This window comes from Rhinatrema bivittatum, chromosome 14 (genome assembly GCF_901001135.1).
Source record: "Rhinatrema bivittatum chromosome 14, aRhiBiv1.1, whole genome shotgun sequence".
In the NCBI taxonomy this organism is placed as follows: Eukaryota; Metazoa; Chordata; class Amphibia; order Gymnophiona; family Rhinatrematidae; genus Rhinatrema; species Rhinatrema bivittatum.
Window position 1 is genome coordinate 1,376,165 of NC_042628.1, and position 26,501 is coordinate 1,402,665.

At 43.2% G+C, this 26,501-nt stretch overlaps 1 protein-coding gene across 1 annotated transcript in view; it reads right to left on the reverse strand.

The window, feature by feature from the left end:
* Positions 1 to 209: 209 nt before the first annotated feature.
* Positions 210 to 26,501, reverse strand: part of RBBP6 (RB binding protein 6, ubiquitin ligase) — a 116,861-nt gene continuing 90,569 nt past the window's right edge. Inside the window, exons 13-17 of the mRNA XM_029576353.1 lie at positions 23,634 to 23,691; positions 20,119 to 20,481; positions 6,288 to 6,389; positions 2,960 to 4,681; positions 210 to 2,103 (exon numbers count right to left, since the gene is read on the reverse strand). Of these exons, the coding sequence (XP_029432213.1) occupies positions 630 to 2,103; positions 2,960 to 4,681; positions 6,288 to 6,389; positions 20,119 to 20,481; positions 23,634 to 23,691 (3,719 nt within the window). The 3' untranslated portion in view covers positions 210 to 629. The remainder of the gene's footprint in view (positions 2,104 to 2,959; positions 4,682 to 6,287; positions 6,390 to 20,118; positions 20,482 to 23,633; positions 23,692 to 26,501) is intronic.

A 26,501-nucleotide genomic window follows, 5' to 3' on the forward strand; every position in this document is an offset into this window, starting at 1 on the left:
GCAAAGACTGACATTCAATTATGAAATCTAATGAAACTTTTCAAGGGGAAGTCATTACTACTCCAGTGACACGTCGCTATGCAATAATCTTTGGGTTGCACCTGCGGGTTTTTCTAGTCACTGGTATCAGACATTTCCATTCTCAGCATCTCACTCATCCCTGCCTGCCCAGCTCCAAACTGCTTCCTCTGGAAATAGCAGCACATACAACTTATTGAAAACATTTTATTCTAATCAAAAGGCGACATAACAGATCTGTAACACACTCTGCAAGTCAAGCAAAGAGTTTTAGAACCAATATCAATATTTTTCTGCCAGGCAATTAAAAATAAAATAAAAACTTTGTGAAAACTTTCACAGTAAAGTAAACTCCACCCAAACTAATGGTGGCAAAACGGAAAATGCCCTAGCAAGGACCGCTCATGTTACATGGTCACAAACGCACAATTCTGTACAAAACCTTCACTTTATAAAGCTCTGATGTAAAAATCAAATAACCAAGCAGCAATATATTAAGTGCAGCACAGGGTCTTTCATGTCATTATTTACAAAGTTTGAATTTGTTTACATTATAAGAAAATTTAATACAGATGACTTAGTAATTAAGTCAGTTACTTGGCTCTGTCATTTCATACTGAGACAGAAGACTTTACTTTCAGCTCCTCTTTCTCCTTTTCTTTCTCTTTGCTCTTTTTGGATTTTTTCTTCTTGTGTTTATGTTTTTGGCTTTTCTCAGATTCCGACTCGTTCTTCTTATGCTTTTTGTGTTTTTTATGCTTCTTGTGTTTCTTTTTGTCCTTTCTCTTTTTCTTTTTCTTGCTGTCCTGACTCCCTGCTGAACTGGCACTGCTGCTGCGGCTTCGTATTTGGCTTTCCGAAGGGCTCACACTCGGGCTGCTCGGACTCCCATTTCCACCCACACCAATTCTCTCCACTGTGACCTCTTTACATTTGTCCCCCTTTTCTTTGGAGTCTCCAGAATTTGTGCCTCGCTCCTCTTCTTTTACAGACAGATCGCTGTCACTTTCGCTTTCGTTGTAGTCTGGAACAAAGGCCGCTTCATCTGTTTCTCGGGTCAGGTCAGTGGACAGGCGTGAGGAGCGGCTGGCAGCTGTCTTTGATTTACTACTGTCCTTGTCACCTTGCTCCTTCTCACTCTTCATTTCGGGTGATGCAAGCCTTGGATGAGACTCTTTATTTCCACTTAAATCTTTCTCCTTGTTTCTAGGTTCTGAAACACGTTTCTCCTTCTCTTTGCCTGAATTCTTCTCCATTTTCGGTTCATTGGACCGTCTGGAATCACCATGCTGCCTTCGGTCCCTTGTGGGACTATAGCTGCTCCTTTTAAAATCACCTGTTCCCTTTCTGGCCGGCTCAGTGTGGGCATCCTTGGATTTGTTCTTCTGTCCAGTTGTAGATTCTTTATTTCGAGGGGAAGAGTCTTTTCTCTTGGCAGCTTCAGTCCTGTCATCTCGCCTTTTGGAAGCAGAGTAGTCTCTGCTGCTACTTTCATGGTCAGACCTTCTGTCGCGGTTTGGGGTGAAGTCTTTGACAGAGGATATGCGGCCTGCTTCATGTTTTTCTGCAGGTCTCTGAGTGTGGCTTCTCTGACTGCTTAGTTCATTTGTTCGCTCAGGAATGATCTCCTTCTCTTGGTGGTTGCTGATTCTCTTCTCCTTGCTGGAGCTGGCATGATCTCTTTCTTTAGCTCTCCCCTTTTCATTTGTGGGGAGTGTTTTTGAAGCTTTGATGTCATGCTGGGAGCCTTCAGAACTTGAATCTTTTGATGGCTTTTGCTTTTCTGAGGAATCAACATCTTTCTCACTTTGTTTTACAAGGTTCGGTGTCTTCATGCCAATGCTTTTGACTACACTGACAGGCTTCCCTAAATTGGAAGGTGCCTGTGAAGATTTCACATCTTCATCTTCTGACTCAAAATCATCTTTATCCCATTTGGATTGGGGAACCTGAATCATAATGATTACGTCTTCAGCTGGGGCTGTGATATCGTTGTTGTACTCCTCCATGGTTTTGATCACAGTACGCTTCATGTCTGGCTTATCCTCAGACTTTCTAACAGGGCTTCCTCCAGTGGAGCTGGTGCTAATAAAAAAGAAAAAACCAAAGAAACAATTAGTTCTGTTCATTGAAACTTACAACTCACTTGTTTGATTCTCTTCCCATTTTAAGGTTTCAATCAATGTGGGTGCCAAAGTTATCTAAAAGCCCCTCTCCCCAGGAAAGCGTTACATGTATGGAATTCCTGAAGCTTCCGACTTTTAAAGCACCTTGTGTAATCAATAGGCAACTCTATGCATCTGCAGGGATTTTTCATTCACTACGGGTCGTAAGCCACCACAGTGTCACTGAGGATGCACACTTGTCTCATGTAATAGGTACATACCTCAGCCTACACGGCATCTGTTGATGCTAATAGATTCAGAGGCATTAAGGTAGCAAGATTTTCATAAATGAAGGTAGTGTACGTCTAAGAAAAATCACAGGCAAGGATATTTTCACTGTGGTAAAACTGCTATCCTGCTGCAAACAGTTAGCACAGCAGATGGGATCCATAATAAATTCTCTATGTACAAACTAGTGCTTAGAGCAATGGGCTATGAAACCCAAAGTACAAATCTTGCTTCCCCACTGACTTGGGCAAGTCACTCTCTACCCTTGCTTCAGGTACCCACTTAGAATAAGCTCTTTGGGGCATGGAATCATCTTACCTGAACAAAAATGCTGTAAACCGCATTGAGCTAAAAACTGCAAAGGCATTCTAGAAATACAAATGATTATTTTTAGCAGTTACATTTTTACTAGTTATGTATGGAGCTAGATATTCCCAGCAAATGGAAGTAAACTGACAAAGGTGTGGGAGAAACTGCTGCATCATTCAGACTCAGCCCAAATAATATTCTAATCCTCCCCTAAAACCCATTTTAAATTGGATTCTCACCTGGTGTAATCTACCAGTGTGGAGCTGGAGCCATCTGCTGCATGAAGCTTGCGTCGCATTTTCCCTTTCCCTTTCTCTTGTTTAACTTTGACAGTACTTGGTTCTGGTTTGTCAGCTGCAGCTTCTGCTGTGGCTACACTTTCGCCGCTTACTATTTTCTTCCCTATCTCTCTGTTCAGCTTGATTTTTTTTGCTGGTGCAATGTCTGAGCTTTTTTCTTTTGCAAGAGTCTTCTCGGGTTTTGGGCCCTCAGTCTCTGATTTTCCCTTTGGCAAGGCTTTTCCCGGTTCAGTAAGGTCTGCTTTCAGAACCTTAAGTGACGAATGCTCCTGCTCCTCCAAAACTTTCTCCTCTTTCCTCTTCCTTTTCTCGGATTTGGAATCAATATTTTTGCCTTTCTCGGGAGTTTTCTTTGACTTCTCCTCTTTGACGGGTTTTTCAGCTTTCATTTCTTTAGAATGCTCTTTTTTCACCTTATCTTCTTTGGCTGCTTTTGGATCCTGCTCTTTTGTGGTTTTGAGATGAACTTTGCGAAGGAGAGGTGTTGCTTTATCATCTTGTTTGATGTTTCCACCCTTCTGAGAGTCCTCTTTTGCCTTTTTTACTGGTGGCTCAGCCCGTGGGGACTTTTCAGGATCAGCTTCAGACGTTTTCTCTTGGGAGATTCGTACAGGTTTTGCAACACCTTCTTTCTTGGAGCCACTTCCTTCTGTCTTACGCTTGGTCTTGTCTATTTTTGCTTTCAATTTCTCTCTCTTCTCCTTTTCAGACATGGGTTTTAAAGGAATTGCTTCAGCCTCCATAGGTTCATCTCTTACAGGTGTGGCATCGTCCTTGCTTGGAGGTATGAGGACAGAGTCGTTCTTGGTCTCCTCCCCAGTCAGTTCTCTCGGCTTCCTTACGCCTTCTAACAAGTCTGCACTAGGGAAGCTTTCACTCTCCTCACCCTTCCTTCTCTTTCTATGTTTTTTGTGCTTGTTTCCTTTCCCGTCCCCAGGTGGATTTTCAGTATCCTTCTCTTTTGATTTCACAACATCTTTCACAGGATGGTTTTCTCTGTTTGGAGGTTTTTCTTGGTAGCTTCCAGCAGCAAGGTTGCGATTTCGGTGAGCTTGCCCACTGCAATATTCCTCTCTACGGCTTCGGACATAGGGAGAATTTTCTCGCCTGGTTGGAGGTGGGCCAAAACGGTCTGGAGAAAAGCTCTCTCTGCTTACTGGTGACCTTGGTCTGGGCTGATTTCCAGCACCATAATTCTTGTATATCTCATACCACTCCCTATATTTGCTTTCCCATTCTCTGTAGCGCTCCTTCTCATATGGATCTCTAAGCTCAGCTGCTCTCCCATAGTAAGCTTTCATTTCATAGGGAGGAGCCTCTCTGAACTGATTAAAGTATTCTCGCTCATTCTCCACTGGAGGTACATTCCGTTTGTTTGGCGATGGAGCTCTATACAATGGAGATCTGGAACGTGAATGGTACCTTCTATAAGGAGGCGACCTTGATCTTGACCGATGATAGCCATGGGACCGTGATCTTGAACGGTAATTTCGATTTTTCCCTCTGCCTTTTCTTGGATAAGGAGGTGATCTCGAGTAGGAACGAGAGCGGGAGCGGCTGAAGGATCGAGAGTAAGAGCGTGAGCGCGAGGAGCCAGATCGTGATTTAGAGTAGGAATATGAACTTTTAGAGTAAGTAGAGCCACTATATGGTGATTTGGATCTAAAAGGAAAAAAGGAAACCAAAACAAAATATTTCAAATATTTTCCTTCTGGGATTTTAGTGTTTACTTGGGAACACTCTGTACATACAGTGTAAAAAGCTTACCAGGCATCTCCCTGTCAGATTTTAAGTGGAATGCCTGTTGCATGGTTGCTCCAAAATTGTGTGTAGGCCCTGTTTTTTTATATAAGTATCCTGAGTCAGGATCTTGTCTTTCTGTCATTTTTATTGTGTTCACAATTTATGTTGTCTTCTGTCATTGTTGGTTTTGACAATTTTATTAATTTCTGTTGATTTTTGGAATGGTAATTTTTATATTGTTGGTTTCTGTATGTCACCTAGGGTCTTTATTTTGAATTAGGAGGCTTATAAATACAAATATAACAATAATGGTGATGTCTAGTTGCTGTAAAGCAAACATGTGCCAAATTAATTGTATGGAAAACCTCGCACAAATACCACCACATGCCAACCCAAGAATTGTAATCCACATATAAATATAGGGTATGAAAAAAGCATTTGGCAGCATATCCCCAGAAAATGTTTTATGAACTACCTACACTCACCAGCACTTAACAGTGCCTCCAGGCTCCCATGATTCTGTGGCCATGGGAGAAAACACAACTGCTGCAAAATTTACAACCTGCAGCAAAAAGCTTCCCCACCTCTTAATTCAATCATTTTTGGAAAGCTTCAGGGTGCCTGCCTTCATTCTTAGCTCTCTCTCTCTCTCTCTGCTACTGCTTCAGCCCCAACCGTTGCAAACTGCTTACAGGGAACAGGAGAGGAGGGTGAGGCTGGAGCAGACAGAGAAGAGATAGGCACAATAAAAATAATAAAATAAAAAAATAATCCAGTTCCTTCTTCCTCACCTCTGGTCTTACAAGGAAGAGGAGCAGAGGGGTAAATAGAGAAAATCAGTCAGAATGTTTGATCCCTCAAACATCTCTTAAATCAAAGATAATGTTAATACAAGTCCTGGATGTAGTGATGTCACTCGTGGGATTTCAGGTGCTTGCACCTATATATGTGGCCAGCATACAACAGCTGCAAAGCTCTTTGTGTTTTGGAAGTCTGAAACTAGTGGTGTCCCCATAGATGGCAGAGAGGACAATTTCAATTCATAGAAGCCTCAATGACTTGTGTCCACTGCTGACATGTTTCCAACTAGTTCACCCTATTTTTGTGTGTTCCTATTTGCCCATAATATAAGTGTATACATCTTTCTGTGAAATTAACAGCATGGCATACAGAAGCTCATACACCCAGAAAGATGACAAGGACTTTCTCAAGAAATTCTAAAACGGATGGTTGCACTATTTCAATTCAAAATAAAAGTGACATTTCACAGTTAAAAATTTATAACATGTCTTAACTTGATAAATTATTGATTTTTGTAGTTGTATATATTTTAAAAATAATGTGAAAAGTTTCCAATATGAAACTGACGTTTGCATAATCATGTGAATCTTTATGCAAATTTTCCAGATCAGTGCTGTAGAATTTTGAAATCAAAGGCCTGAAAGCTTCATGACAATTCTCTTTATACTCTGCCTGCCAACAGCTCCATAAGCCAGCTTTCCCAGCATGTTTTGCTCTTGATTACCTAGAAAAGGATCGCCGGCGTTCCTTCTGGATCTTTTTATATTCCATCAGCTCCTTGGCAAAGTCATTGGTAAACTCATCCAGTTTAGATTTCTTTTTTTCCCTGTGAATACAGCAGGTTAGAAGTAATTACAGAAAAATATACAATTATGGAAGAGAAGGGCTCTCTGGGATGCTGGAGGGCTGCTTTAAGTATCTACCACTCCATCTAAGCCTCATGCCCTCACCTTTCCACTACGTGTGTTATTTCAATTTCAATTGATTTTTATATAGCACAGATCCAATTATTCAGTCATACAAAACAAAAGAAATAAGTAAGATCTGTGTTAAAACCCATGCTATAATACAACAGTAATCGGAATAAAATCTTAGCAACAACAAGGTCCTCAAATTAAAACAGCAAATTCATGGGAAAACAACCTTAAAAATCCCAAGCTTTCAGCTGACAGCAAAAAGTAAAATAATCTGATTCTAACTAGAGTTCCACGGGTAACACATTCCACAAGGTAAGACCCATCCAAGAAAAAGATCTTTTCCTGGAGCCAATCAGTCTGGGCCAGGAGTAACACACGACATGTCAAGAGCAAAGAGCACAAGAGGAGAATGTACCAGTCAGTTTTTAAGAACCTCTTAATAAATGAAATTAGAGGTAAAATTTACAATGGCAAAGGAATTTAACTGGAAGGCAACATAGGGCAAAGTGCTGAAATCTTTGAGCCCCTGTGGCAATCTTGCCCCACTTTCAGTGAAGAACTTGATAGTCTGAGAACCTACTAAAGCTTGAATGATCCTTTCAGACTGTCCCATTACAAATAAGGACAGAGATGACGGACCATATGTAGTTCTGCAAAGCCTTCCCTTTGCAACCTTTCCAAAACTTTGGAACACTTTACCCCAGGAATTGAGGCGCGAAATGAATTTTAAAAGGTTTAAACATGATCTTAAAACCTGGCTATTTGGCATGGCTTATACGGAGTGAAAAAGACGTCTTTTCATTCCCTGTTTTATGACTTTTTATTACCTATTTTATGTTTTTTAATGCGCAGTATTAGTGTCTATTTTAGTATTTAAGTTACTGATATTTTTTTAGCAATTTTACTTGGTTATAATGAGATATTTTAGGACCTAGTGTTTGCTTTATATTTTAGCTATTTTAAAATATTATTTATTGAAAAATTTTATCTGGATTATATTTGTTGTTACTCACCTTTATGTATTGTAAACCGTTAGGATGGTATGTCCTAGTGACAGTATAGAAAACGTGATAAATAAATATACTAAAGCAGAATCAATTATAAAGCCTAGGTTTCAATTTATGATCCTCCTTAAATAGTAGTGCAGATATAAAAGGGGACAATTTTTCAAACTTGGGGCAAAGAAAATGGATGGCAATATTGGTATCATTAAGGGGAGGGAAGGACCTTGTCTGGAATATGAAAGAGAAATGGTAAATTTGATGTTGATATACTTGCTTTTGAATCCATAACAGCTCAGTTTTATTAAACCTGATAAGATTCTATTATGCATCCAGTCAGCAGTGTATGCTTAACATTTTAAACTAAATGCCTTTTGATCTGGATTGATGTCCAATGGGACCTCTACCTGCATATATAAAATAATTGAACTTAAATGCTAATAAAATATTTTCAAATCAGATCCAGATAAATGATAAAATTGCGCACCTTGTAGGACCCCATAAGTATACTAAAACCAAGGATTAGAGACATTTTTTCCCAGTTGAACTTTTTTGGGAGCACCCCATTAAAAACTTAAGCCACAACAGGGATGCCTTAATGGCCACCTTCCAGCTAGAAAAGGTGGACTTTTTAGCTTACTCTCAGGCCCGTCATTTTTTGGGAACTCCTGCAATATCCTCTTCCCTAGCCCTGGGAAAAACTTTGAGCATTTATGTACCAAATCAATCAAGACACGATGGATGATAACCAAAATATATTCTTTAATAATGGGAACACATTTAGAAAAACCTAAAACACATACAAGCCTGGGAAACAGATCTAGGCATAATTTTGGAGCTTGAAACATGGGACCATTAACTGCTATTAATCAAGTTTACTTAGGGAATAGCCACTGCTATTAATTGCATCAGTAGCATGGGATCTGCTTAGTGTTTGGATAATTGCCAGGTTCTTGTGGCCTGGATTGACCACTGTTGGAAACAGGATGCTGGGCTTGATGGACCCTTGGTCTGACCCAGCATGGCAATTTCTTATGTTCTTATGACCAGATATTCCTGTCTGCTAGCAAATGCTCGGTTTCTGCACAGCTCCAAGAACAATGATTCAAAATGCTTTATCGCTGGTATTTGGGCCCCAACAGGTTACACTGCATGTACCCCTCTATTAGTAGCCAATGCTGGCGGGATTGTGGAGCTGTGGGATCTTTTATTCACATGTGGTGGGGTTGCCCAGTCATATCCTCCTTCTGGGATCAAGTGATCAGCTGTTAGAATCCAAGCTAAAGATATCAGGGTTAAAGGATGCAGGTCTAAAATGTTGTTAAATTTTCCGTCACCACAACTGGACAGGTTTCAACAGAGGTTGTGTCAACAGGTCTAGCCGCCAGGCTGGAGATAGCCTTACGGTGGAAGCGTGGCGACGCTCCTTTGATGGCAGCAGTATTGGCTAGACTACAATTCCATTACCGCATGGCCAAAATCCAGGCCTATAAACACAAGCTCCTTGGGACTTTCAGAAAGGTGTGGTGATCGAAAAGGGTCAGTCGCCGTCAGGCCCTCATGATAAGAAAAACTAAACTGATGGACAACTGGATTCGATGTGTCTGCTACCGGCCCGACACCCTCACTGATGTCTTCTACTATAATCAGATACACGCCAGGATGAGACTGCAACCTGGGTTAACAGACTGAGGTCCGGTTCATTTTGATCACAGAAGAAATGCTTAGAGCAGGGGGGGGAGAGAGGGGGATTTTTTGTACAGAAAACAATGATGGTCTATGAGCTATTATGGTATTGTTCTTTTGTAATTTGTTGTGCATCCATCAATAAAAACTTGTTTATGAAAAAAAAAAATTAAGCCACAAGAACCTTTTATCCCAAGTCCAAATTCAGCTAACTGGCCTAACAGTATACTGTAATCTACAATGTTGAAGGCTGCAAATAAATCCAAAACAACAAGAAGAAAAGTCATCTCTAGCCAAACAAAGAAAATAATTCACAAGAGTTAATAGAACTGTTTCCATTCCAAACCAGCCCTAAATCCAAAGTGCTGCGGATCATGCCACAAAGACTACTGAAGAACTCAGCTGAAAGCAGGTCACTTTTTCAATCACTTCACTGATAACCTGAGATTTGAAATTGTTCTATAGTCAGCTGGCAAACTACCCAATGAAGGTTTCTTCAAAATTGGCCGAATATCATCAAGCTTGAAGCAAGATGAAAGCCAACCCTCAGATAGTGAAAAGCTAAATAAGTAAGCCAGTCTAACATAAGAATGCACGACATTTTCATACTGGGTCAGACCAATGCTGAGCTCAATGGATCTTGGTCTGACCCTGCATGGCACTTCTTATCTTCTACTTCCAACAAGCTTGCTTTCATTCATGACATCTCTCATGTGCTTCAACTTCTTGCCTTGACTGAGACTTGACTTTCCCCGAAGATTTGTTTCATTTGCTGCTCTCTGTCATGGAGGTTATCTTTTCTTCCATGCACCTTGCACAGTAGGTTGTGCTGGTGGTGTTGGACTGCTGCTCTCGTCCTGTTAAGTGTCAACCCCTTCCTTCTACCTCAATGCCACTTTCTTCCATTGAGATCCAATCCATCTGCCTTTTCATCCACTAATTCTCTGAGTAGCTGTCATTTATCAACCCCCTAATAAACCCCCTCCTTCTCTCACACAGACTTTCCTTCTTCCTTGAACCATCTTCCCCTATTCTTGGGGACTTTAACCTCCATGCTGACTCTCATGCCTCAGAACACCTTGCCTTAACCTCCTCATTTGATCTCTAATTCTGCTCTACTGCCCCTACCTTGACCTAATCCTCTCTTACAACTGCTGTCTCAGTCTTCTCCATCTCAATTCTTCCCCTCTCAGACCATCATTTGATAATTTTCACACTAAACTATCCTCCTCCATAGCCTCGTCCAATCACCACCACCAGGAATCTCCAGGCTGTCGATCCTTATATCCTCTCCATTACACTGAATCAGTTGATGAGGCAGTTTCTTCTTACACTACGATACTATTTTAGAGGCCCTTGCCCCTTTCCCTTATCTGTCCTGTAAGGCGCACCAACTTGCAGCTTTGGTTCACTCCCAGAACTCAATTCCTACACTCCTGTGCCTGTTCTGAAAAATGACTGGCCAAAATCCAATGCCAACTTCATACATTTCAAATTCATGCTGACCTTGTTCCAGTTTGCTATTGCACCTGCCATGCAAGACTACTAAGTCCATCTGACAAACTCTCGCTATCTTTGTCACACTCAATACCCTCCTCAAAGTATTTTTGCCTCCCCGCCCACTTCACACTCTGCCCAAGCTATAGCAGACTACTTTCATGACAAGTTATACAAAATTAGTCTCATGTTCTCAACCAGGTCACCTCTACCTTCTTCTCCCCCCATTTTGTTCCTCTACCCTGGCACCTTTCACCCTCTCCTCCTTTTCTGAAATCACAGGTTTTGAGCTTTTCTTTTGATAAGACTGGAATCTAAAATCCATCCAAAAGGGAAAACTCGTTTTAAAGATGATGGAAGATAACCTTCTAAGACAGAAAGATTAATCAGAATTGCTAAGGGAGTAGCTAACTCCTCTCTTAGTCCTTTCATAATTATACAAGAACATAGATTGAGTGGACAACGTATTCTGCCTATGCTGCTAAACGGTTCCAGATCTCCGTTTTAGTGACAGGAGCAAAAATATCCTGACAAATATTCTCTAGCTGAAATCTGCTCTTGAGTGTAACAATCACATTTTTTAGTCAGATTAGGAATTTTCTTATGAAAGAACACTAAGTTTCTCACAATCCAAGACTCTTTCTCAAGGTAACGGGACCCAGAGTGTGCATGAGTTAAATATTTTACTGTATTGAAGATTTACTCAGGGAAATTTCCAGCTTCTTGAATCTTATCATCATAGTAGGCTTTTTTCCTTCAGGTCTTCTAAACCCTGATATTCAGAAAGTCAGGCATTAAATAAGGATTCTCCTCATTCTTTAATTTACACCAACTCCTTTCAAATTGGCTCTTAAATCTTGAGTAAACCAAGGGGCCTTATTCAAGTTTCTTGGCAATTACAGATTTATAACACCAGACACCAGGCTTTGCACCTCCACCATCTGCTGGAGACAGAAAAATACTGAGAGACATTAGCTGGCACCTCAGGGGTATAGAGGACAGAGTCCGCAAAGTTTTGTTCTGTCTCCATCTGCTGGAGAGGAGGCAAAACCCAGCTGTCCTGGACTGATTCGGGTATGTACAGGGAATAAGGATTCTCCTCATTCTTTAATTTACACTAACACTTTTCAAATTGGCTCTTAAATCTTACGAAAACCAAGGGGCCTTATTCAAGTTTCTTGGCAATTACAGATTTATAGGTGCGATGCATTCTAGACTTTTAGTTAAAGCAAAATTGCTTACCTTGTAATAGGTGTTATCCCAGGGCAGCAGGATATAGTCCTCACATATGGGTGACATCATCGATGGAGCCCTGTACGGAAAACTTCTGTCAAAGTTTCTAGAAACTTTTGACTGGCACACTGAGCCCACTGAGCATGCCGAGTATGCCATGATATTCTCAGCCACAGGGGTCTCCCTTCAGTCTCATTTGTAGCAATAAGTGCGAGCGAAAAAATAAAATGTACCAGACCCAACTCTGGGGCATGGCGGGTGGGTTTTGTGAAGACTACATCCTGCTGTCCTGGGATAACACCTATTACAGGTAAGCAATTTTGCTTTATCCCAGGACAAGCAGGATAATAGTCCTCACATATGGGTGATTAGCAAACTACAGTCATATTTGTCTTGGACCAACAGTGCACAACTTGTGCAACAGGCACAACAACTGGTGCAATGTTGGAAAAATTGAGGCAGCCTGAAATCACAGCAGGTTGGATTGGAAGGAGTTGGGTATTGAACTGGGAACAAGTTCTTAAGACAAGATTGGCCAAAGGCTGAAATCTTGTTGCCCTTCTTTGGTCCAACAGTAATGAGCTGCAAAGGTGTGTAGAGAACTCCAAGTTGCAGCCTTACAGATATCAGCAATTGGCACTGAGCGGTAGTGTGCTATTGATGTTGGACATAGCCCTTACTGAGGGCGCCTTTACTCGCCCCTGGAGAGGAAGGCCTGATTTTTCATAGCTGAATTTGATACAGTCTGCTAAGCCAGTTGGAGAGAGTTTGTTTGCCCACTGCAACTCCTGGCTTATTTTTGTCAAAAGAGTTGGTTGGATTTCCTATGGACTGCAGTGCAGTCCAGATAAAAAGCTAGTGCATGCTTACAGTCCAAGGTGTGTAAAACTCTCTCGCCCTGGTGAGAGTGGGACCTTGGGAAGAAAGCAGGCAAGACTATGGATTGGTTAAGGTGAAAATCCGTTACCACTTTAGGAAGGAATTTGAGATGAGTACGAAGGACCACCCGGTCATGCAGGAACCTTGTGTAGGGTGAGTATGTGACAAGGGCTTGTAACTCACTGAACCTTCTGGCAGAGGTAATGGCTACGAGGAAAAATACTTTCCATGTAAGAAATTTCACAGCAAGGCTCAAAGAGGGATCGCATGAGCTTTGCAAGCACTACATTTAGGTCCCATTCAGTAGCCGGTGGTCGAATGGAAGGCTTAAGTTGAAGCAAACCTCTCATAAAGCGACTTACTAGGGGTTGTGCAGTTATTATGGTATCCCCTATTCCCTTGTGGTATGCTATGGCACTCATAAGAACATAAGAACTTGCCAAGCTGGGTCAGACCAAGGGTCCATCAAGCCCAGCATCCTGTTTCCAACAGAGGCCAAAACCAGGCCACAAGAACTTGGCAATTACCCAAACACTAAGAAGATCCCATGCTACTGATGCAATTAATAGCAGTGGCTATTCCCTAAGTAAACTTGATTAATAGCAGGTAATGGACTTCTCCTCCAAGTACTTATCCAAACCTTTTTTGAACCCAGCTACACTAACTGCACTAACCACATCCTCTGGCAACAAATTCCAGAGCTTTATTGTGCATTGAGTGAAAAAGAATTTTCTCCAATTAGTCTTAAATGTGTTACTTGCTAACTTCATGGAATGCCCCCTAGTCCTTCTATTATTCAAAAGTGAAAATAACCGAGTCACATCTACTCGCTCAAGACCTCTCATGATCTTAAAGACCTCTATCATATCCCCCCTCAGCCATCTCTTCTCCAAGCTGAACAACCCGAACCTCTTCAGCCTTTCCTCATAGGGGAGCTGTTCCATCCCCTTTATCATTTTGGTACGTGTACACTCAGGTGTACACGTACTGAAGAAGTCTGGAGACCAGAATTTGAGAGGTGGTACAGATAGTCTAATAGGGAAGGAGTGGGGCATGAAAAAGGGTCAATACCTTTTTGAGTGCACCACTTGGTAAATCTAGTCCACTTGGAGCGGTAAGATTTACATGTGGAAGGCTTTCGTGAAGCTACAAGAATCTCAGAGACTTGAGTTGAAAGATTGAGGAGTTGGAGGATCAAGCTTTCAACATCCACGCTGTTAGGGCAAAGGTTGGTAGGTTGGGATGGCGCAACATGCCTTGGTTCTGAGTTATGAGAGTGGGTGCTGTGCACAGGCGAATTGGTTCTCTGATTGAGAGGTCAAGGAGATTGGGAAACCATACCTGTCGAGGGCAATAGGGGGCTATGAGGATCACTGACCTTCTGTCCTGCTGTAGCTTCACGAGAGTTTTGGATATGAGGGGAATCAGAGGATATGCATATAGGAGAGGCCTGTGTTCCAGGGGAGAGCAAAGGCGTCCCTGAGGAACATTTGTCGACGGCTGTGGAGGGAGCAGAACTTTTCCAGTTTGTAGTTCAGTTTGGACGCAAAGAGGTCTATGGTTGGGCGACCCCAGCGTTGAAAGATTTTACTTGCTACACAGGGATCCAGAGACCATTCGTGGGGATGGAAACGTCGACTGAGATTGTCCGCTAGGACGTTTTGTATGCCTGCCAGATAAGTCTCCCTTAGATGCATAGAATGCTCGAGAACCCAGGCCCAAATCTGCACTCCCTCTTGACATAGCAGATAAGAGCCTGTGCCTCCTTGTTTGTTTATGTACCACATTGCTACTGTGTTGCCTGTTTCAGCACAGTCTTGTGTGATAGGCAGTCTTTGAAGGCATAAAGGGCATATTGTATTGCCCGTAGTTCCAAAAAGTTGATTTGGCACTTCTTTTCGAGCGGAGACAACGTACCTTGTGTCTGAAGGTTTTTGATGTGAGCTCCCCATCCCAAGTTGGAGGCATCCGAGGTCAATGTGACTTGAGGAGCCGGTTTCTGGAACGGTAGACCAGTTCGTAGGGCAGGCTGGTTTGTCCACCAGCGGAGCGAGAGACGTAACTAGTGGGTGACCCGTATTAGGGACAACAGTGGCTGAAGAGCTTGGATCCACTGAGATTTCAAAGTCCATTGAGTCCTTCTCATGGCTAACTTTGCCATAGGGGTAACGTGGACTGTAGATGCCATGTGGCCTAGTAGTGTAAGAAATTGATGGGCAGATGCAAACTCGCAGTTGATGAGAGAGTTTGCCAGATGTGCTAGATTGTTCGCACGGTTGCTTGGAAGGAAAGCTTTTGTGACTGTGGTGTTGAGGTCTGCTCCGATGAAAGTGAGGAGTTGAGATGGGTTCATATGGGATTTTGGATAGTTGATCAGGAATCCCAGGGAATGCATCAGTCTTATGGTGTTTTCCAAGGCAGCTAGAGTTTCCAGTCTGGATGGACTCCTGATTAGCCAATCGTCTAGATAGGGAAAAACATGAATGCTGTTTTTTCTTAGATGTGCCACAGCTACTGCTAGACATTTTGTGAACACCTGAGGTGCTGAGGCCAGTCCGAATGGTAGGACTCGGTATTGGAAATGTCTTTTTCCCACTACGAATCGTAGATACTTTCGTTGTTGTGGGGAAATGGGGATGTGAGCGTAGGCGTCTTGAAGACAAGAAAACAGAGCCAAACTCCTCGGTGTAGTAGGGGAAGGATGGTTCCCAAGGATACCATCCAGAACTTCTCTTTTTGAAGAAATTTGTTGAGATTGCGGAGGTCTAATATGGGGCGGAGACCTCCTGTTTTCTTTGGAATTAGGAAATAGCGGGAGTAGAACCCTCTGCCTTGTTGAGACTGGGGAATGGATTCGACAGCCCTAGTAGCCAGCAGGGAAGAGAGTTCTAGTCGAAGTTGAGATGTTACGACGTTGGTTCTCCACAGTGTAGTGGGTGGGGAATCCGGGGGTATCGTCATGAATTTGAGGCAGTATCCCCAGTTTAGAATGGCCAATACCCATTGATCTGTGGTAATAAGGCTCCAATGGTGTACAAAGTAATGGTGCCGGCCTCCAACAGGAAGGTGAACGTTTGGGTTGACGAAAGTAGATCTGTTCTCTGGAGATGTACTCAAAAACCAGATGCAGGTGCAGTCTGCGGAGGTGGTTGAGTTTTTACTTGCTTTGGCTGACGTGGACGTCCTCTGTGTGTTGGGCGGAAAGGACAAGTATTGGATGCCGGAGGATAGTACCTACAAGGTATATAAAAAGGCCTTCTGGTATCCCTTCTGGTGGGTCTTCTCATCGAGGGAGGTTGGTCTGGTGGCAACTTGGAAAGCTGACGGAGCGTTTCATGGTGTTCTTTTAATTGGGAGAGTGTGTCTTGAATCTTTTCTCCGAAAAGATTGTCTCCATTGCATGGGAGATCTGCTAGTCTTTCCTGGACTTCCAATCTTAAGTCTGAAGCCTTTAGCTAGGCCCACCATCTTGCACTGATGCCAACAGCAGACATACGAGAGGAGGTTTCAAAAGAATCATAGGCTGCTCGTACTTCGTGCTTGCCTGACTCCATACCTTTCTGCACAAGGGCACTGAGTGCTATTTGTTGTTGCTGAGGAAGAGTATCAGCCATGTCTTGTATCTGCTTCCACAGATTTCGCTGATATTGTGTCATATATAATTGATATGCCGCAATACGGGACACAAGCATAGACCCCTGGAAGATCTTTCGTCCTAATCCATCCAGAAATTTTGATCTTTCCTTGGAGGGGCAGAAGAGTGAGGCTTTTGCTTCCTTGCCTTTTTCTGCGCTGACTCTATGACGACTGACTGGTGGGGCAGTTGTGGTTTATGAAAACCTGGAGTATGTTGTATCAGGTACGTTGCATCCGTCCGTCTGTTATCTGGTGACACAGAACAGGGATGCTCCCATAACCGATGTTGGAGATCTCATGGATTGGAATGGCCATGACCTCCTTTGGAGCGTCTACAAACTGTAGAACCTCCAGTGTCTTCTTCAGTCACCAATTCAAAAGGAATGGTATCTGCCATTTCTTTGACAAAATTTGAGAAAGACAGGTCCTCTGGCGGGGACTTCCTTCTTTCCTCTGGTGGAGAAGGTTCAGATGCAAGGTCTTCAATATCCGTGTCTGTGTCCACGTCCTCCCACGGGCTGTAGTGGCGTTGGAAAGATGACCCTGGTGGATTCAGTGGATCCTGTGGACAAGGACGCTTTGGCATCGATGTAGATTTTGATGATTTTCTTGGGATATGTTTTGGCATCGATGGAGAATCGAATGGCATCGACAGGAATTGATGAGGATGAGAGGGTATCGACGGACCTGGAATCGAGGGCATCGATGGTTTATGGGGTTTTTGCAAACCCGATGGACCTGGTAAAGGATCGGAGTTCTCTGCATCTTCTTCTGATGAACCTGGTATAGGTATAGTTGGAAGTATCAGTGGGTCCTTTGGCATCGATAGCATGAAAGGAGTCAACGGAGGATCCATCGACTGTGCAGGCTGTGGAAAGGCACCGATTAAGGCATCGAGTCTGCTGAGCACAGGAGCCAGCACCAGCGTTTCCGGTGTCGATGTCTGTGTAGGTTGTAGTTTTTGAAAAACCTTGGTGACAGCCTGCTGAATCATGGAAGTCACTTCTTCCCTGGAAACCGGGACAGGTTACACTGGCACTGGGGAAGGATAGACTGGCGCTACTGGCTCTTCCACATTTGAATGTGGTGGCACAGACTAACACTGATTCCAGTGGAGAGTGCCTCGGTGTCTCAGGTACAGAGGGGCATGACGGCTCTTATACCCGGGACCCGCTTCGTCATTGGCTCGATGTCCATCGATGCCGATGCGGCAACCGGTGCTCTTGTGAGATGATAATGTCGTCACTTCTCTCGATGCTCCTTAGTTGACATAGAGGACGATGCGATTGACGATCCCGAAGGGGCCGGAGACGGATGTTCACCGGATCTTTTCTTTCCTTGATGTTTTTCAGAGGAGGCAGGACTTTTCCTCGGTGACGGTTGTGAAGATGTCGATGGAGTTGTGTTTTTGAAAAGTTCCTGCATCTTATCTAATCGGGCATGCCTGCCCTTTGGCGTCATTTGAGCACAGGTAGAACATGCTCGGACATTGTGGCCTGATCCCAGGCAAAGTACACAGATCTGTTATGGACATCGTTCGGGGGCAACTCTGACATTTTTTAAAACCGGTGGCCATAGTTGAATCAAGGCCGGGTAATGGTCGGTGGCCCGCGGATACCGAGTGAGGTAACAAGAACAGACAAAAAATGCCAAGAATTTTAGTACTCACTGAACGAGATGTTGAAGGAAGACCCAAATATGGTTTTTTGACAGAAAATGTGCTTTTTTCCCCTAAGGAAAATTGGTGAGAAAAACTCACAGAGCTCCTATTACGCGAGGCTTACAGCAACGCGAAAAAAAAGAGACTGAAGGGAGACCCCTGTGGCTGCAGGGATCATGGCATGCTGGGCATGCTCAGTGTGCCAGTCAAAAGTTTCTAGAAACTTTGACAGAAGTTTTCCGTACAGGGCTCCAGCGATGATGTCACCCATATGTGAGGACTATTATTCTGCTTGTCCTGGGATAATATATTATGCCAAACATCTGGTCAAAATTGACTGAGTGATCTGTTGATTCAGTTCCGGTATCCAGTCATTTTTTATTATTTATAAAAAACTTTATATCCAAGTTGTAATCTTATAATGTTCTAAGATAATGTGTTCTTATAATATAATGTTATAATATAATGTTCTAAGATAAAGTGTATCTTTATAAGATAATCTTAAAGCCAAAACTTTATATCCAAGTTGTAATCTTATAATGTTCTAAGATAATGTGTATCTTCCTCTATCATACTAGTTACAATGTGTATCTTCTTCCATTTCACTAGTTACAATGTTACAATGTAAAATAAGCAATTCTTGCCTTACTCGTTCAGTTTTATGTAAATCGATGTGATATCTCGATCGAATGTCGGTATATAAAAACAAATAAATAAATAAAATAAATTTCTAAATCAACATGTGCCCACTTATTGTTCCCCTTTTGAAGTTAATGATGTACCCTTGAATGGTTTTTTTTGTTTTCTTTTTAATAAAAGTGCCTTAGCTAGTTAAATGATGCTCTTATTGGTTAGTTTTGACCTATCAGAATAGGTTGCATTTTCCCACCATTTGGAAACTTTAATAAAATATCATTTTTGTATTCTGGTCCCAGAGCTCACTGCTGAATGAGAGGTGGTGATCGCACTGATATAGAACGTTTTCAAGTCTCCTTGGATTTCCACTCAAGATTTTGTGAAGTAGATGATTTTGTTCATCGAAACGCATGCGTCAGGACTCTTATGAAAGGGACCTTTTTTTTTTTTTTTTCCATCTTTGGATTGTTTCAGCACTTTTGTAACATATTTTGGTCTGCAGAGCATAGGAGGAGAGATTTGGGACAACATACTCTTAAGCCACGTTTTTTAGCATACATTTTCATGAGATTTATTCATATCGAGTAATGCTATAGAAGTGATTAGTAGTAACAGCAGCAATTTTTACCTTTGAGATATTTCAATGTTTATCACATCATCTCTCTCTCCTTTAGGGGGTATATATGTTTCATTTTATAGGCCACCTGATGCAGACCCTGCACCATTTTGGTAGCCCTTCTCTGGACTGTCTCTACTCCATCTATATCCTTTTGGAGATATAGACAGCGATATTCAGCACTACTTTGCAGGATAAGTTATGTTTAGTAGCAGTTGCTGAATATCCAGCCCTGCTGAACGGATAACAATTTATCCAGCTAAGCCTGCTCAAGTTAGCCAGATACACTTATTTGGCTAACTTTAGGATAGCTGGGTATGTTCAGCAGTGAGGCTGCTGAATATACATTTATCCAGCTAATTAGCCAAGTTGCACAGTAGCTCAATATCTACCTCATGGTTTCCAGAATTGGACAGAATACTCCAGTTATGGTCTTATTAATGACCCATATAGAGGAATTAACACCTCTTTTCTAATGGTTAAACCGCTCACTATGCATCTGGCTTTGGCTAGTATCTTGAGATCATCAGATAGGATCACTTTAAGGTCTCTCTCCTGATGGGTGCACATCAGTCTTACATTCTTACTACCATGCTCTACTGAACACCATTGCTGGAGTTAATTCACTAGAAAAAGATACAAATAAGGTGATACCAGTGGAATTTGCAATTTTTTTTACCAAATGATAACATGTCATAACTCAGGAGCAGACTGACAGTATTCCTTGTAATTCTGTAAATGTAAAATATCCCATTACAGAGACTCTGCAATAGAAGCCTTAATCAGACACTCACTCTTCTTTGAGTCTGCGCTGTTCTCTGTAAAATTCCTCTCTGGACAGAGGCGGTGCTTGTGCTGGAGCAGGTATGGTGTTTGTAATGGCTGCCTGTGGTACAGTTGGGGCCACCCATGGTGCAGATATGTTTGCAGGGGCTGGAGGATATCCTGGAGGTGGTACATTGTACCCAGCAGGTGGAGGCTGACCTGGGGGAAACTGAGGCGGAAACTGAGGTGGAGGTACACCTGGAGGGAGTGGGAGGCCATGAGGAGGTGGCGGGAACAATGGAGGTGGAGGCACATAGACCGGTGCAGATGCTGGTAACACTGGAGCTTGAGTTCTTGGTGTACGCTCACCATGCTGGCGCCCTCTGTTGGAGCTAAAAAGAAAAAAGCCAAACTCAGGAAAAGAAAAGCATATGCAATTAACAAGGATAGTTGCTTTTCTTCAGAACTGTCCAGTGGGAAGGGGGTTTTTAGATCTGCCTAGTCTACTCACTGCCTTTTTACACTCAGCTACTGTACAAATAACGAACTGAATTTCAGTCTGTCTGATGTCACGACAGCAGTCAGGTAATGGGAAGGTTGATACGTCATGGTTTTAATACAAGTCAGGACTGGTAGGCATAGTTCATAGATGGTTATGGTAAATATCTCCTTGCTTTGATTAGCAGAGTTTCTTACTTGTAACAGGTGTTCCCCGAGGACAGCAGGATGTCAGCCCTCAGACACGGGGGTGACATCATCAGGTGGAGCCCGGCACGGAGCTTTCATCTCAAAGATTCTAGAGCTTTCAGCGCGCCCTACTGAGCATGTGCAGCCGGCCCTAGGCAGAGCCCCTCCCTCCGTCTCTTCTGCAGTTGTAGAGCTCGTGCTCTTTTTTTTTTTTTTTTTTTATCAGAATACGTTGTTTTCACACAAGGCCTGCGCTTGAGGTAGCAGCACCCTTTGGCCCTCTGGGCCAGATACACTTCATGCATTAACAAAATAAAATCTGGAGAAAAGGGAAAGGAATCTTGCTCATCCCCACCAGGAGATCAGGATGCCCCCCCTGCCTGCCCCTCCATGGCTCGAATCAGCCAAAGACAGCGTTGGCAGCAGATCCCCGCCCCCTGCCGCTCTCCCTTCAGCACCTGTGAATGATTTCAAAATGGCTGCCATTCCCGCACTCAGTGGGAACAGGTCGACCGCTCTTTTGGAAGCAGCCTGTGACCTACCAGGCTCCCGCTGCTTTGGTAACGCCACAGCAGTCACCCGCAAAGAGCCCTCCCCACCGGAGAGGCAGCTTGAAATCTGCCGGCCCTAGAAAGCCGAGAGCAGTGCTCCCTGATGTGGAGCATCGGCTCGTTCGCAGCACGGCTCTGCGAGCCCTGGACCGGGAGCCGCCTCAGGTACCTGCCTCCATCTCCGTCCTGCCGCCTTATGAGACCAGGAGAGTCAAAAGTAAAAAAATACTGCTCCGACAGCTTCCTGTTTTTTTTTTAATCAACTTTACTGAGAAAACACTAAAAAGTGCACCTCCCTGAATGGAGGCAGAGGCTTCCAAAAATCCTTGCTGAAGGGGAAAGAGCCAGATCACTAGCTTTCACCCCTGGCGCGACAGCTAGAGCAATTTTGGGGTCCCCAAGCCCTGCTCGTTGTATCCTACTACAAGGAAGGATGGTCCCATCAGGACCTGCCATCCTCCTGGGAGGAAATCTTCCCTTTTTCTTCTTTTCTTGAGTTTTTTTTTTTTCTAGGTACAGAACTGCAGGTTTTGCACCTCCTCCATCTGCTGGAGACAGAGAAATACTGAGGAGCTGCAGGTCGCACACAGAGTTAAGAGGGGGTGCTTGCAAAACTCTCTCTTTCTCCATCTGCTGGAAGGGAGGCAAAACCCTGGACTGATCTGGGAGAAATGTGGAAAGAGGATTTACATTCAGACAACAACCAACAAGGCATTGATCTGTGCAGTCTGGGTAAACAAGCATCGGGGTAACTTGCTTGATGTGGCAGTCACTACCCTTAACCATTAAGCCTTATGCTCACCTTTGATACAACTCCAACATTACTGTCTGCATCAATGGCAGGGGGTGGCAGGAAATTTGAATCAAACAGTTACCCAACAAGGGCCCTGAACCTGGTGGTTGATGAAACAGATAAGTATGGGAAAATAAGTATGGGAGCTTCCTGGGCAGACTGGATGGGCCGACTGGTCTTTTTCTGCCATAATTTCTTTGTTTCTATGTACAGGGAACGAACCATCAAGTGCACCGAGTGCACCATGCCGAGGGATTGAGTGCACTGAAGGCACCGTGCCATCTAGTGCAGAGGGCACCGAGGACACCAAGTCATCAAGTGCATCAAGGGCACAGTGACATCGAGTGCATAGAAGGCACTGTCATCGGGTGCGCTGCATCACAGCACCATGGCATCGAGGCCCAAACTGGTGCAGCAAGAGTCCAGTTCCACTGATGCCACCGTGGCACTGTGGGTGGTCACGCACCTCGACACAAAGAGGGTAAGCCTGGACCTTAATAGCGTCAAGGTGACCATGGTATTCCAAGATGGGCCTGTCCCAGACGCTGTCCCGACATCGATGCGTCGGACGAACAGTGCACTGGTCACAACTGTAAATGGGTAGCCATTCATGGGCATGGCATCGAAGTGCAGCAGCAAGCTGCTAGCCCAGGCTCCGCTCACTCTCTCCCCCAGGAAGAGTGCATTGCCAAGGCTGGCAATGACATCCAGGGCTCCCGCTGGTGGAGATTTTCCACGCGACATGGGGAGGATGAGCTCTCCACCCCACAGGAACAGCATGATTCTCGATCCTTCCACCATCTGAATTCACTGATGCCGAGTGATTGGCGAACCACCATGGAACTCCAGCTTGGGTAGAACTCAGGCGAGTCCCCAGGCTCAGTGGCCTACATAGATCACCGGATAGCACAGTCCAGTCCTGTCAGCACCGTGGAAAAAAATAAAACAGACAGAGCAAAGAAAGGACAGACAAAAATTTGAGGGAGCATTTTTTTTTTTTTGAACAACACTGTCAGACTGCACAGGGGAGAACCCACCATGCGGCGGGCAGACATTTGGAAAAAAGAATAAAACTACCAGAAAACAAAGCTGCAGCTCCAGAAAAAAATCACTTACAAACTTTAAGAGAGCAAAGCTGAATATTGTGAAAACAACGTATTCTGATAAAAAAAAGAGCACAAGCTCCACAAGCGCGGAAAAGAAGAGATGGAAGGACTCTGCCTAGGGCCGGCTGCACATGCTCAGTAGAATCTTTGAGATGAAAGCTCCGTGCAGGCCCCACCCGATGATGTCACCCCCGTGTCTGAGGGCAGACATCCTGCTTGTCCAATATCCCGTTATGCTTTTACTGGCTCAGTTTCGCTATGCTTTAAATAGAGAGTCAGTGAAAATAAAAATCCATCAATACTAAGAAAATAACAGGGAGGCATTGCAGGGTTTATGCAGAACCATCCCAAAAGGTGAGATCAGTCAGACACCGCAACATAAGCTCTGCATTCAAATGTAACCTTACCCTTCCCAGGCTGCTCTGTTGCTGGGTGGACGAGGAGCGCTGCTTCTCATTGGCTGACCTAAGAATTAAAACAATGTAGGTCTTCATATTAAAAAGTTTCCTATTTAAATTTCTGCCCTTTCACATTAGAACTTAAGAGCATACTGGGTCAGACCAAGGGTCCATCAAGCCCAGTATCCTGTTTCCAACAGTGGCCAATCCAGGCCATAAGAACCTGGCAAGTACCCAAACATTAAAGAGACCCCATGCTACTAATGCTTGCAACAAGCAGTGGCTATTCCCTATTGATTAACAACAGTTAATGGACTTCTCCTCCAGGAACTTATCCAAATCTTTTTTAAACCCAACTACACTAGCTGCCTCAATCACATCCTCTGGCAACAAATTCCAAAGCTTGTGTTGAGGGGGAAAAAAAAATTGCTATTTGTTTTAAATGTGCTACTTGCTAACTTCATGGAGTGCCCCCTAGTGCTTGTATTATCCGAAAGAGTAAATAACCGTTTCACATTTACCCGTTCAAGTCCTTTCATGATTTTATACACCTCTATCATATCCCCCCTCAGCTATCTCTTCTCCAAGCTGAACAGCCCTAACCTCTCCTCATAGGGGAGGCATTACATGTCCTTTATCATTTTGGTTGCCTACTCTGGTTTCCCTTTTGTTTTTTCCACTTCTGTCCTCACTTCACATATCAATCATGTTGTAATGGCTAGTCATCTATTTGAGTTGCAGCCCCTCTCCCCCATTATCCACTACTGGCTTATAAGCATCAAAGTTTCTCTGAATGCGATGGCTCAACTGTTCGGAAAGCCATATGCTTTTCTTCTCGAACTCAACTTCTTCATACATGTCCCAACACTGCTATTCTCTATCTAGGACCATCTTGTCAAAATAATTTTACTTCTTTCAAAAGTTGGCACACACCAATCATGTGCATCTTATTTTTAGGGCTTACAGTCTTGGGGGAATTTTATTTAGAAGACTCATGCCGGCACAGAGTTGTAGGCTCTGGAAACTATTGAATTCAATGTACTGCTGCAACTATGGACAGAACGAAGTTAGAACTGCATCAGCTTAAGAGTCCATTTTCCCCCAAGCCTTGCAAAATAAGAATCCCTAAAAATCATAAGCACTATTTAGTCTTTATCAGGGTCTCAAACCATTAGATTTTTTTGTTGCACTCCAGTTTGGATGCGGTTCATACCAAAAAAGATTCAGTAACTGGTCTGGCATGTATAAACTAACCAGTTCAGTTCTAATCCACATTAGAAAATTGAAAGTACATTTTAATGATCATTTGCAAAACAGGGCAGAGCAATCTGACCTGTCTAAATTTGCTACAGCTAGTATCAAACTAATACTATAAAGCATGTATGAATAAAGTAATAATCTAAAATGATTAGTACTTTCAAACCCAGAATATAAACCCTTCTATATATTGCTTTTGTGTGTTCATTCGCATTCATGCTGCTTCTGAAGCACTCCATGAAGTTAGCAAGTAGCACATTTAAGACTAATCAAGAGAAAATTCTTTTTCACTCAACGCACAATTAAGCTCTGGAATTTGTTGCCAGAGGATGTGGTTAGTGCAGTTAGTGTAGCTGGGTTTAAAAAAAGGTTTGGATAAGTTCTTGGAGGAGAAGTCCATTAACTGCTATTAATCAAGTTTACTTAGGGAATAGCCACTGCTATTAATTGCATCAGTAGCATGGGATCTTCTTAGTGTTTGGGTACTTGCCAGGTTCTTGTGGCCTGGTTTTAGCCTCTGTTGGAAACAGGATGCTGGGCTTGATGGACCCTTGGTCTGACCCAGCATGGCAATTTCTTATGTTCTTATCCCCTTATGTGTTTTTTGGTCAAAAATCAAGCTTGATTTGATGCCTGGTCTTCATACTTTTAATTACAAGTCATAAAGCCTGCATCCCATCATTTACAGGTTTGGGGGGGGGGGGGTTCATTTTATTAAACCTTATTATACCGCTTATAAAGTTAATTAGTAAACTGGATAAATTAACAAATAAAATACAAACAGAACAAACTTCTAAGATGTAATAATGGCTAGATGAGAATATCAGCTAGCTGTGAACAAAACCAATTAAAAATGACAGAGTATATCTAGTACAGTATACAAGTTCAAGTTCTCCTCCAGTAACATCCCTCAGGATGAGCTACAAGAGTAGAATCTTTCCTATGCAAGCAGTCTCCCCTAAATATCTGACCAGTCGTAAGATTGCTCCCCCAAAGTCTTCACACTGAGAAGTCACATATCCTAAGCTTTCTAGGAAAGCTTTTGAGTATGCAAGGGATTACAACACAGTGTTAGACCTGTTGCTCTTTCGAGTCAGAAGAGCTCCAACGAGGCGGCAGGTGAACAGTGTGGCTCACTATATGGCTGTCCGAGAACTACAGGAAAGCAATTACCATTTCTCTGAAGACAAGCAGCCACAGAGGGATTACAGGCAGTCTTCAAATAAAGAGAGAAAGACAAGAGAGACTACATCAATGGACACAAACAGGGTCATTGTATGTGGTGTCAGAAAGGACCACTGGCTCAATGTTCTGGGTTCCAAGCCCAGGGGCAACTGACCACCAGATCATACCTGGCTATAACTTGTTAAGGAAGGACAGAGAGGACAGAAAAGGGGGAGGGAGCAGCTCTTATGCCAAAACACTATCCAAGCAACTGATGGTGCATCCATTTTTACTGGAGTGGTTTACAGGCCTTCGACTCAATCAGAAGAACTGGACAGAGATCTGGTCGAAGACAACCAAAAGGTGGGAAAGAAGGGAGAAGTGGTGATCGTTGGAGACTAATCTGCCGGATGTAGACTGGAGAATCCCTTCTGTGAAATCTACAAGAAGTAGAGA